General features: G+C 49.4%; 1 protein-coding gene across 1 annotated transcript; it reads right to left on the bottom strand.

Annotated features, from left to right (window-relative positions):
* Positions 1-2,847: 2,847 nt before the first annotated feature.
* Positions 2,848-6,233, bottom strand: GPR12 (G protein-coupled receptor 12). Its single transcript, XM_058689211.1, has 2 exons — positions 5,968-6,233; positions 2,848-5,176 (listed from the first exon to the last, which is right to left on the bottom strand). The coding sequence occupies exon 2, from the start codon at positions 5,159-5,161 to the stop codon at positions 4,157-4,159; it is 1,005 nt and encodes a 334-aa protein (XP_058545194.1). The 5' UTR covers positions 5,162-5,176; positions 5,968-6,233; the 3' UTR covers positions 2,848-4,156.
* Between the last annotated feature and the right edge of the window lie 6,123 nt (positions 6,234-12,356).

The following is a 12,356-nucleotide window of genomic DNA, read 5'->3' as shown; positions in this document are numbered from 1 at the left end:
CAACCCAAGCAAGAATCCCATAGATTCCAAGTATGCTGTCTGGTGAGAAACGCAAATCCATGCCTTTCAGAGAATGTTGGGAAGATGTCCTTTTACCTTTTAAAATATCCTGCCTGTAATTGTCTATTCAAACCCTCACCTGCCAGGAAATCTGTGACGCAGTCAATGTTTTCCTTTCTGCTCCATGCTTATTTCCAGTTGAAAGTTTGTTCACGGCTGCTTGATGTTACCATTTGAATTCCAGTGATAAAAATTTCCCGGAGTTCTTCTGTAAATATTTTATACTGTGGACATATTGAAGTTATATATTAAAATCCACTTCAACTATGGACTTGGACATTCGTCTGTTGGATAAAAAAATATTCGCACCTCCTTGGGCTGAAAGGAAGGACAACGGTGGTAATGACCGTTGGTAACAGTTAACATTAATCGTATTTTTGGCATTAAAAAGTAACAAAAGATTACAGATAAATATCAATATCGAAGACGAGATATTTTTGAATGTCTCTGGCTAGAGAAAGGTTGCTGCGGGATGAGTTTAGCTGAATTGTAGAACACAGAGAATCAAAGTTTCCGCCTCACTTATCTCAAGGTGAATTCATGCATGTACATGAACCACATATGTCATAGAGAAAAGTGTGCTTTTTGGAAAACATGGCGGTGAGAACAAATCTTTGTTGCTACTGCTGTGTGTGTAAATATGCAGAGTTTCGTGTATGCTCCTACATGCATCTGGAAACTTACTGCACAGATACATAACATTCTGAAAGAATTACCTTAAGATAATGGTAATTGGGATTTTAAAAAGTGAGAATCCTAACATGGAAAATATATGGATAGATATTTACAAGATATGGAGAAATCCTAGGAAAAGTTCAAAGTTCATGTCCATTGAACATGGACTAGTTATCTATCAACTTCTGACAAGAATAAACCCCTTTAAGGTATATGTGTGTGTGTGTGTGTGTGTGTGTGTGTGTATAATATACATATATAAAGTATATATATTTAAAAATGTTTATTTTTTTCAAGTTTATTTGAGAGAGAGAGAGTGTGTGTGTGTGTGTGTGAGAGAGAGAGAGAGACAGAGACAGAGAGAGAGACAGAGAGGGGCAAGGGGAGAGAGAGAGGAGGAGAGAGAGAGGGAATCCCAAGCAGGCTCCACACTGCCAACGTGGAGCCTGATGTGGGGTTCAAACTCACGAACTGTGAGATCATGACCTGAGCTGAAACCAAGAGTTGTATGATTGACTGAGCCACCCAGCCACCCCAAAAGTGTTTAGTTTTTTATTTTATTTATTTTTTTAAAATTTATTCATTTAGGGGCGCCTGGGTGGCGCAGTCGGTTAAGCGTCCGACTTCAGCCAGGTCACGATCTCGCGGTCTGTGAGTTCGAGCCCCGCGTCAGGCTCTGGGCCGATGGCTCGGAGCCTGGAGCCTGTTTCCGATTCTGTGTCTCCCTCTCTCTCTGCCCCTCCCCCGTTCATGCTCTGTCTCTCTCTGTCCCAAAAATAAAAAAAAAATAAAAAAAAATAAAAAAAAATAAAATAAAATTTATTCATTTATCTTGAGAGAGGAGAGAGTGCGAGTGGGGGAGGGGGAGAGAGAGAGAGGAAGAGAGAGAGACAGAGCATGAGTGGAGAAGGGGCAGAGAGAGAGGGAGACACAGAATCTGAAACAGGCTCCAGGCTCCGAGCTGTCCGCACAGAGCCTGACGCGAGGCTCGGACTCATCAACCATGAGATCGTGACCTGAGCCGAAGTCGGACGCTCAACCGACGGAGCCATTCAGGCGCCCCACACCACTTATAACTTTAAACAGGAGGCTTTGTCTTAATTGTAGAAGTAAAACTTAGTGACAGTAACATGTCCTCAATCATTTCGCTCAGCTCTCATGTCCAGTGAGGGATCACAGTCAGCCTGGTGCAGGGAAGGGGTCAGGCGTTGGCTTTGGGAAAAACCTGGCTCTACCCTGGAGCTCTGTGACCTCAGAGAAATTGGTTAGCTTCTCTTCACGTTAATTTTCTTACCTGTAAGTGTATTTTGGTGAATCCAGCAACAAAGCAGGGACAGCATCCGGCAGGGAGCCTGGCACAGAACGTGCAGAGAGAAACAGCACGGTCATTATCGCTAAAATTCCTACTATTAGAGATATCCAAGTGGACCACCATTTCTAGAAAGGCAGCATTTATTGCTTTAAACCTCATTATGAGTCTTTGCCCGCACATGTCAAAACCAACTCACCTTAGTCATTTCTCACAAGGGGACGCTGTCTAGTTTTCCGTCATTAAAAAACGAACAGACCCATCACGTCCCATCCACCAACTCCATCAAACGTTCAAAAGGAATTTTTTAAAGGCATCAGGTTGATTAGATTGGTCATATGGTGACATGGATTAAAAATCCCACTTCTGAAATATTTCACTCTCCCGCTTCTGCAAGTAACCTAGGGGAGGAGACCCAGATTCGAGTATGGGATTGATTCACCCTTGTGCTACACACGAAGGCGAGAGGGACATCAGTATGCAGGCTGACAGAACGGCCCCGAGACCACCATGGGCATAACGTTTGGGACAAACCGATGAGGTGAATTTATTACCAGTGATTCCCCCACGGACCCTGAAATACTGGTCTTGCCACCATCCGAATGGGCTTAGTTGACATCCCGTCCCGAAACCTTTCGTTGATTGTACAGGCACCACTACGAATCCACGGCAAATGGAGGGAAGGTATGTGTGTCTAAAACATCTGTCTGACTAAAGGAAATGGCGCTCAGACAACGATTTTGCAATGTGCTTAAAACCGAGTCTTCTGTGTTATTTCTTGACAAAAATCTTTGCTCTCTGGGAACAGGCAATGCAGTTTTTATTGTGTTTAAGCTGTTTTTTTGGTGAAAAGAAGGAAAAGGAATTCAAAGTTAGCTTCTCACGAACAGTCACATGGTCACTCCGCTGGTGAACTTACAGAGGGTAGCTTACAGATATCACCGTCAGATACGCGTGGTTTATATGCACTCGCCAACTTCCATCGTTAAAATAGGAGACCACCTGTTTCAAATGCACTTTGTAACACAGACAGTATGAACCAGAAATATTTGATCTACAAGATTTAATGCTATTCGTCTCAATCAGAACTATTAATACATTCTTAGATATAGAGAGATAGGAAACGTGATGTTTTCATATTTCGCGATAGCTTCCCATTGCTTTATTTTTCAGAATATTCTCCAATAAACGTAACCTACTTTTAATAGATGTTACTAAATGTTTTCTTTTGTTCCCTGAAAACAATCAGACTGTGGTTTAAGAAACTACAATGGCCGGTCTAATCAATCCTACTTCATATGCAAATCAAGACAATTTTCAGAATTCGTTTTAGAGACACATTGAAAACCTATATTGAAGGCGGACTCATTTGATTCTGGATTTACACGGCAACATTTGAAACTAGTGGTCTAGCTAACACAGGCAACCTTGCAGAAAGTCACAACATTCACAGAAATACCAAAGTAATTCTTGTGAACAGTAATTGCTCCAAGTAAAGAAAGAATGAACAAGAATGGGTACACGGTTTCCGTGCTGGTCACTGATCACTGAGTTCACGTTAATAAAACCGGTCTCTTCCAAACAGAATCATGTGAACTATTTGTGTTGGCTCGAAAGAGATCATCTTCAGTTACATACATGCAGCATTGAAAATCTACCTTGACATTAAAAAAAAAAAAATCTGGAAAAAGTCACTGCTCCTCCATTGATCGCAATAATTCAATTTTATTGTAGAGTCCAAGTAAACACTCCAGGACCAGTTTACTTTTGATAACATCATGGCCACAGCACACACTTTCTTTCCCACCCGCTACCAGTCCTCCAAATACAACAGAAAACAAAAATCCCTGCCTCTCAACAAAACGAAATAATCATTTATTTTATTTATTTATTTTTTTTTTTAAAGGGCGAAGACACTGGCAACATTATTTCCACTTCGATCACTTAACTCATCTAAATGAATGCTTCAGAAACGCTGGGTGCTCCTGCGGCTGGAGAGAAAAATCCGGTCGAAAGAAGTTAAGGACAGGATCTCAACCACTGGGCCGGGCAGTGAAAGTGCTTGGTAAATGCAGACTTTAGTGCGCCGTGTGTCCCCTAAGGGGGAGGCTGCTACACGTCGCTGGGGGACCGCGCTCTCTGGGAGAGACCGGACGGGATGCAGCCGCAGCAAATGAGACAGAGGGCTTTCTGGATCTCTTGGTTTCTGAAAGCATATATGACAGGGTTGATGATGGAGTTGTAGGTGGCCGGCAGGAGGGTGGCATAGGTGTACATGGAGGGGTAGGTGTAATCAGCTATCAAGGAGTAGAGCGTGAAAGGCATCCAGCAAGCAGCGAAGGTCCCCAGAATGATGGCCAGGGTGGAGACGCCTTTCCGGGTGGTCACGTAGTGGGAGGTGGCCAGGAAGTGATGCTGCAGGGCGATCTGATGGGCGTGCCGCATCACGATCTTGCAGATCTGGATATAGAGCTGAAGCATGAGCGCGAACATGAAGAGGAAGGAGACGGAGAGGATGGCCGCGTTGTTCTTGGTGAGAGGTCTGACCACACTGCAGGTGGACTCGTCTCTGAGGCAGTTCCAGCCCATGACGGGCAGCAGTCCCAGGCAGATGGAGGTCCCCCAGAGCATGACGAGCATGACATAGGTGAACGTGACCGTCCTCTCCGAGTGGTACGTCAGCGCGTAATACAGGGAAAGGTAGCGGTCAACAGTGATAGCCAGCAAGCTGCAGACAGAGGCAGAGAAAGAGGCGACAATGAGCCCGATTGTGACCAGCTTGGTGGCTTCCGACTGAAGCAGGTAGGCAAAAACAAAATTGATGATGAGTCCGACGCCGGCCAGTAAGTCTGCCAGAGCCAGGCTGCCTATGAGCAGGAACATGGGTGCTCGCAGGCTGGGGTTATGGAAGATGATAAGGACCACAATGGCATTTTCACAGGAGATGAGGGTTCCTGAGGTACACAAGACAATGTCCCAAGGGTTGACAACCAGCTCTGGCTCCGGCTCGACAACAGGAACCTGGGAGGAGACGGCAGCCGAGACGTTCTCCGCAGCGCCAGCATCTAAATAATCCCGAGGCAGCCCGCTTAAATTGACCTTCAGGTCTTCATTCATTTTAACCCCAGTCCTCTTCAACGAAAAGACAGGCTTTTTAATGTTGAGACACAGCAGGGGGACAATCCAAGATCATGCAAAACACACACACACACACAGAAAGCCAGCCCCTGCTCAGACACCGCCATCAAATGCCACACGCTTCACCAACTCGAAAGTGTCACGGAACAAAACAAAGGGCAAAGTCTCGCCGGCTGAGGACCCGCGACCACAGATGCCTGTGGGCGCTGGGGACGACACGAGATCGGACTTGGAAACACGAGCGTGAGCGAGGCAGGCACACACGGGGCCGCGGCGGACCGGTTGCTAAAGTGCGGGCAACGCACAGCTGAAAACCACATCCTGCATGCTGGAACCGAACCCCCGTGCCACCTCTGGGCTGCTGCCGGGGCAGCCGCGCCGCCGCCACAGGTCGCGAGCCGGGGGCCGCCATCCTCGATGGAACATTTCAATCGCCTATTTCCATCGAACTCCCCCTCCCCGCTCCAAAAAAATCAAACCAAAACCAAAAAAAAAAACAACAACAAAAAAAAACCCTCGCGCGCGTGCACACACTCACCCCCCTCCCCAAGCCAGAACAAAGAGGGGTCCCAGCCGCCCCCCGTGCGCACGGGGCAGTCGGGCCAGGGTCACAAAAGGCAGGTGTGTGCAATGGGAGTGTGGACACAGACAGACAGACACACGCCCATGCACCTGCCGCCGCTCCCCGCCTCCCCCGGCGGCGGGGACGGGCGGAGGACGCGCGGGGACGGGCAGGGCGCCGGGACAGGCGGCCCACGGGGGCGGGGGGTCATCGAGGGGGTCACCTTGGCGCGACCAGGCCGAAGGGGCTCCTCCGGTGCTTCCGAAGCGCGCGGGCTACTCCTGTCGCATGCCCGCGGCGGGGCCCGCGGCGGCGAGGGGCGGTGGCCGCGCCCGGGAGTGGGCGGCTGGGGGGGGGGGGGGGCGCGGGGCGCGCGCTCCGCGCCAGGTGAGCTGCGGGCGGCAGGTGAGCGGCGGGCTCGGCTCGCGTGCCCGGCTCTCCCCGCCGCGCGCCCGCCCGGCCCACACGCTCCCCGCGCGCGCGCCCCCGCCCCTGCGCCCGCCGGTGCGCGCCCCGCCGCCCGCCCGCGGGAGCCCCGGGAGCCCGGCGCGCGCCCCCAAGGCTCGGCGCGCACCTGCAGGCGACGGCGGAGCGCGCGCGGCTGCAGCCCCCCCCCCCCCGCCCCCCCTGCCCCGCCCCGACCCCCTCCGGGAAGGAGAGGACCCGGAGGCCGCGACTTGCACGCTCGCCTTTCCGGCCCGCTGCCCCCGCACCCCACCCCAGCTGGCCGTCTGGGGCTTGCACCGGGTGACGGGCAAAGGAGCACTGCCCGGGAGCCCGGTGACCTATTTATTCCGTTCCTGAGGTCTCCCCGGGGAGTCGCAGCCTCCCGGGCCCCGCTTCTCCACGCCTTTGCCTAAACTGCCACGTTCATGGCCCAAAGGATGGCTTAGGGTGGTATTCAGGAGTAGCGTTTGGGATCCACGGAGGGCAGGTTAGGGAGGCTGATCCTTCAAGCAGCAACATGATTGGCCAGCTAGTTTAGAGTTACCGTTGAGCACACTGCATCCGGATCCCCAAAGGGTTCTTTTCCTCAGGTGTGTGTTAGACCTGGTGCATTATGACTGTGCCCCCGGGGCACATTTGCTTAACCGCATGTAAGGTGCTGTTCTGTGAATCATCATTCTCATCAAATCGCACTTAATGAAGTGCTCCTTGAGCTGTTTTCAAATAGAAATCGTCTACTGAATTCCTGCAGAAGCTTCCTGCAGATGCTGGCCGAAACCCATTCATCTGGGTCCTGGAGTGGCAGTGTTAATTTATTTTTTTCATTTCAACACATCGGTAGGTTCTAAGATTAAGAACCCGATAGCCGTCTGCTCTTATGAGCTCATGTCTCCTCTGGCTGCAAAACCTAGAGTGCCTAGTAGATCTTAAATTTAAAAGTGAACTCCCAGCTTAAAGATGGGAGAAAACAAGGCTGGATATTCTGGTTTTGTTTGTTTTTTATTTTTTATTATTAGTTTTTCCCTTTCAACAGTGAAGGTTTCCTGACTGCCTTTCTCCACCGCACGGTAAGGGTCCTGTGTGAACAGAGATAGTCCGCGGAGCATGGGACCCTACAACTCCTCCCTACAGGGACATCATCCTCTGGCCATCCTGCCTCTCTCCGGTGCTCACTGTCATTTCTTACCCCAGCCCTGCAGATTCACCTGCCCTTGACTTCCTCTTCTCCCTTTTCCTCCCTTTCCCCCATCCATGAGCTCTGGCCTCTGCAAGATCACCCTGTCTCTCCCTACATGCCGGTTCTCAGCTACAAATCAGCAGTTCTGCGGTGGGGCCCAGATTCTTCGTTTGCAATCCTCTGTCCTGGAGATCCCAATGTTCCTGGTCCACGTACTCCCCTTGGAAACACAAGGTTCTATGGAGTTTGTAGAACTCCTGGGGCACCTGGGTGGCTCAGTCGGTTAAGCATCCGACTCTTGGTTTCGGCTCAGATGGCGATCTCACGGTTCGTAGGACCGAGCCCCACATTGGGCTCTGTGCTGACAGCGTGGAGCCTGCTTGGGATTTTCTCTCTCCTTTCTCTGCCCCCCCGCCCTGCTTGTGTCCCCAATCTCCCTCTCTAAAAAAATAAATAAACATTAAAAAAAAAAAAAAAAGGAACTGCTTGTACCTGGTGGGAGGCATCAGACACCTGTACCTGCCAAGAGCCATGCTAATTGCTGGGCGCAGATTCACTAAGATGTGATCTCCCTACTCACAAGCATGTACCTCGTGCTGGTGACAGACACATAAAAAGGAACAATAATGTCGGGCAGCAAATGCTGTAATGAAGGGATGTATATCTTCCTGTCAATTTCTATGTGATGAATCAAAGCGCTTTTAGAATCAAGGGTTGATAACCAGCTGCTTAAGCATACACAACAGTTTCAGCACGGTGCGGTTCAAACTATCTGCCACTACTTGGGAGCCTCGCATCCACACCGCAGTTCGCAGTTCGGGGAAGGCTAACGCACAGGGCTAGCCAGACACTGTTCTGGTCGATCACACGGAGACAGTCCCTGCCCTACAGAGCGGACAGGAGTGGCATTCATTCCCTCTTTAGTGTGTTTGGGAGTTGTGGGGGGCGGGGGAGATGCAAGGGTTGGGAAGAGAAAAGGTAATGAGGTGGGTGTGTTTCCCCACAGCGAGATCTTGAATTCAAGGAAGAAACTGAAGGAACGTACACGGGGCTGGATACAGCTCAAGGGCAGTTCCCCGGGGGCTACGGCGATGTCGGCACCTCCTCCGGATTGCTAACATTAGCTGTGCCTTCCCAGTTCTGCTCGCTTCCCCCTCCCCCCCGCCCCTCGAGCGATCGCTTGTAACACCAGGAAGACTTTAAAATTTCCTCCCAGTTCTAGGTTTATTTGTGCATTTGTTAGGACTTTTGTTGCCAAAGGGCCGAAATCCAATTCAAAGTAACTGAGTTACAAATGGAAATTGTTGTCTGACATGGCTGGGAAAGATTCTGGAGTGGCTCTTGGAAAAGCAGAAGCTGCGGGAACAGAATTCTGTGTGCCAAGGCTCGCCGTCAGTCCCTGTCTCTGGCTTATTCCTTGTCTTTGTTTCTCTGTGTTTGGCCGCCTCAAAGTGACTTTCCCCAGACAAGCATCTCTCATGCGGCCATGAAAGCGGCCCCGGGCAGCCCTCCCCACCCTCTACCCCCAACCCCACCGCCCGGCTTACGTGCTGAGACCATCTTCCGAGCTGGGGCGAGGGGTTCCCATGGAGAGCGCTGGCCCCGCCTGGTGTGTGCCCAGCCCTGCACCAACCCACGGCTGACGGGATGGGATGAGTTAGTTGGCAAGGCCCGGATCACGCATAGAGTCCTGCGGTGGGGTTTCCACGTGTACTTTGCCGAATGGGCATTTCCCCACAAGAAAAGTGAGCTGGGACTCCAGATGGCCTCTGCAGCTTGGAATCCGGTGGGCTGATCGGGAGGTTTTGCGTGGCCCTCAGTGACGTGGGTCGTAGAGCTGCAGTCTGCAAGGCTGCCTCGTCAATTCATTCACCACTCGTTACAGGACACTGGAGCAGATGCCTTCCGGACGTGACATGTCTTGCCTTTTCATCGCTTACCGTTTTGGTCACCTCTCTCTATAGCTCTGGCAAGAAACGGTGAGCCTGAAGCACAGCCTGGCACTTTCACAACCTATACGAACAAGTGCTGTTTAGTGTGAGAAAGACTGTGCCCGTGTTAATTACACACAGCATCTTGGCTACCTTCAGCCCTGTACCTACATTTCCTGGCCCTTCCTCGTCATTGACTTTGTAGACAGTGGGGCCGTCCCCACAGCGGGATTATTATTGGTGGGAGCAAGATGTAAACTGAGCCAGTACTGTGGGGAGGGCACGGTGCCTACGTTACAACGCGACTAATCAGCTTCTTTGCTGCCCGTGTTAATGACTGCGAGTCAATTTCTGTATGTTTGATTAATTGGTGCACTGATCTGAACCAGATTATTAGCCACGCTTCGCGCTGCCTAGCCAAGGGTCGTATCACACCTGAGAATAAAACGCGACTCCAAATTAACGTTTCGTTTTTATTCTTTTTTATTTTACAGTCCTTTTTTTTTTTTTTTTTGGCTGGGTGACCTACATACAGAAAGTGCGTATTTCCCAAGCACACGGTTTGATGCAGAGATGCCCAGTGGATATGCCAACGTCCTCTCTAGCCATCCTGAGAAATAGAACATTGCCAGCGCCCCAGCTGTCCTCTGGCCCCACGCCAGTTAGTACCCCCACTAGGAAAAGAAAACCATTCTTCTCAATTCTCACCCCGTCGATTGGATCTGCCTGTTTTTGAGCTTTACAGGAACGGAATCCTACATTCTGAATAGTGCTGTGCCTGGCTCCTTTCAGTCGACATTATTTCCATGAGATTTACTGACTCGTTGCATGGAGCAGTATCGCACTCTTTTTCATTGCTGCGTAGTATTCTATTCCATAATATGCCACTTGTTTTCTAATACATTCTCCTACGGGTCCTGAGCACGTTGGGTGATTGTCTCGTTTCGGCTATCGTGAAGAAAGCCATGATGAACATCCTAGAACATGCCATTTAATGTGCATATGTTTGTATTTCTATCAGGTATACTCCTAAGGCTGCATCATTTTACATTTGCATTTTAATATTTAATCCTCCATTGAAACCAACCCTGACTTCTCTTTAAAGGCAGTGAAGGGCCTATGACAAATCATAACACATCCCTCCTTTTCCCTTTCTAAGGCCCTCTACCCTTCTCATTTTAATGGAGAAGGAACCTATTTCATGGGACTATCAGGAGATAGAGAAAGGAAGGACGCATCACACAAAGACAACATTCAGGCTGAGATTCTGTGTGAGAAAGAATTCTGTTGTCCGTGCTAACATTGCCTTCTGTACAAATTTTTGTGTTTTTAAAAATGTATTACTTAAAAAAAATTTAAAAAGTCTTTTTCTGATTCTAAAACAATACATATTCATTACAGAAATCTTGCTGCCTGCGACTAAAATTAAAAAGTAAAATTACCCATACTCTCAATTCCAGAAAGAGAGACATTGGGAACTTTTTTTTGTTGTTATACATTTTTTTTAATGTTTATTTATTTTTATTTTTTTTTTTTAAATTTTTTTTTTCAACGTTTTTTATTTATTTTTGGGACAGAGAGAGACAGAGCATGAACGGGGGAGGGGCAGAGAGAGAGGGAGACACAGCATCGGAAACAGGCTCCAGGCTCCGAGCCATCGGCCCAGAGCCTGACGCGGGGCTCGAACTCACGGACTGCGAGATCGTGACCTGGCTGAAGTCGGACGCTTAACCGACTGCGCCATCCAGGCGCCCAAATGTTTATTTATTTTTGAGAAAGAGAGAGAGAGACAGAGTGTGAGCAGGGGAGGGCAGAGAGAGAGAGGGAGACACAGAATCCGAAGCAGGCTCCAGGCTCTGAGCTGTCGGCACAGAGCCTGATGCGGGGCTCGAACCCACGAACCGTGAGATCATGACATGAGCTGGAGTCAGACACTCACCTGCTGAGCCACCCAGGTGTCCCGTGTTGATACATATTTTTAATGCATTCGCTGGAGTGTTTTTTGTTTTTTGGGTTTTTTTTCCCCCAGAGTAACTTGAGGAATTACAGTAAAACCTTGGTTTGCAAGCATAGTTTGTTCTGGTCGCATGCTTGTAATCCAAAGCACTTGTATATCAAAGTGAATCTCAAGAAACTTTGGCCCAGTTGTGATCATGTGACATTTATCAAGTTAAAGTTCATTACAAATGTTTGCTCATCTTGGGGAACTCTCGCAGAGCACGTTACTTGCAATCCAAGATTTTACTGTATTTTATTGTCATTACTGCACAGAAAAATACCTTTCCTGCACCGCCTCCTGCTGTCTCTCTGTCCCGGTCGTAGCTGAATGATGAACGGCCCCCAAAGATATCCTCGCCTTAATCCCTGGAACCTGGGAGTATTACCTTATACGGGGAAATGGATCTTGTGATGCAGATGTAATTATGCATCTCCGGATGGGCAGATTTCTCTGGATTAGGCAGGGGAGCCCTAAGTATAACCCAAAGTCTTTTCCAAGGATTGAAGACAGAGGAAGCGGGGCCAGGAGCCAAAGGGTGTAGGCAGCCTGGGAGCTGGAAAGGACAATGAAATGGATTCTCCCTGGAGCCTCTGAAAGGAATACAGTTCTAGGGACCCACATGTGATTTCTTGCCTCCCGAATACATTGATGGGGTTTTTTTGCTGATACACACAATTACTAACTAAAGTCCATAGTTTCCGTTAGTGTTCACGCATAGTGTTGTACGTTCTGCGGGTTTTGGCAAATTTATAATGCCGTGTCTCCATCATCATAGGGTCATACAGAGCAGTTCCCCCCTCCTGAAACTGCCTTTGCTGCACCTGTCCCTCCCTCCCCACCCCCAATCCCTGTTCACCACTGTATGGTTTGCCTTTTCCAGAATGTCATGTAGTTGGAGTCATACTGTATGGAACCTTTCTGAGCTAGCTTCTTTCCCTTAGTAACGTGGGCGCGGGCATTGGCCATGGGGTGGGGGTGGGGGGGGCCGAGCCTGCACCTCGAGTCTGCACTCCATCAGAAGCATAGAGTGGCAGGAGCCGGGCACTGTGTCCATCCCA

This window comes from Neofelis nebulosa, chromosome 1, assembly GCF_028018385.1.
Source record: "Neofelis nebulosa isolate mNeoNeb1 chromosome 1, mNeoNeb1.pri, whole genome shotgun sequence".
NCBI classification, from domain to species: Eukaryota; Metazoa; Chordata; class Mammalia; order Carnivora; family Felidae; genus Neofelis; species Neofelis nebulosa.
Note: the sequence above shows the minus strand (reverse complement) of the source record. Positions and strands in the feature narration are given on the sequence as shown.

What these genes read in the sequence shown, in the direction of transcription:
- GPR12 (XM_058689211.1), bottom strand. Translation starts at nt 5,161, where the DNA reads ATGAATGAAGACCTGAAGGTCAATTTAAGCGGGCTGCCTCGGGATTAT.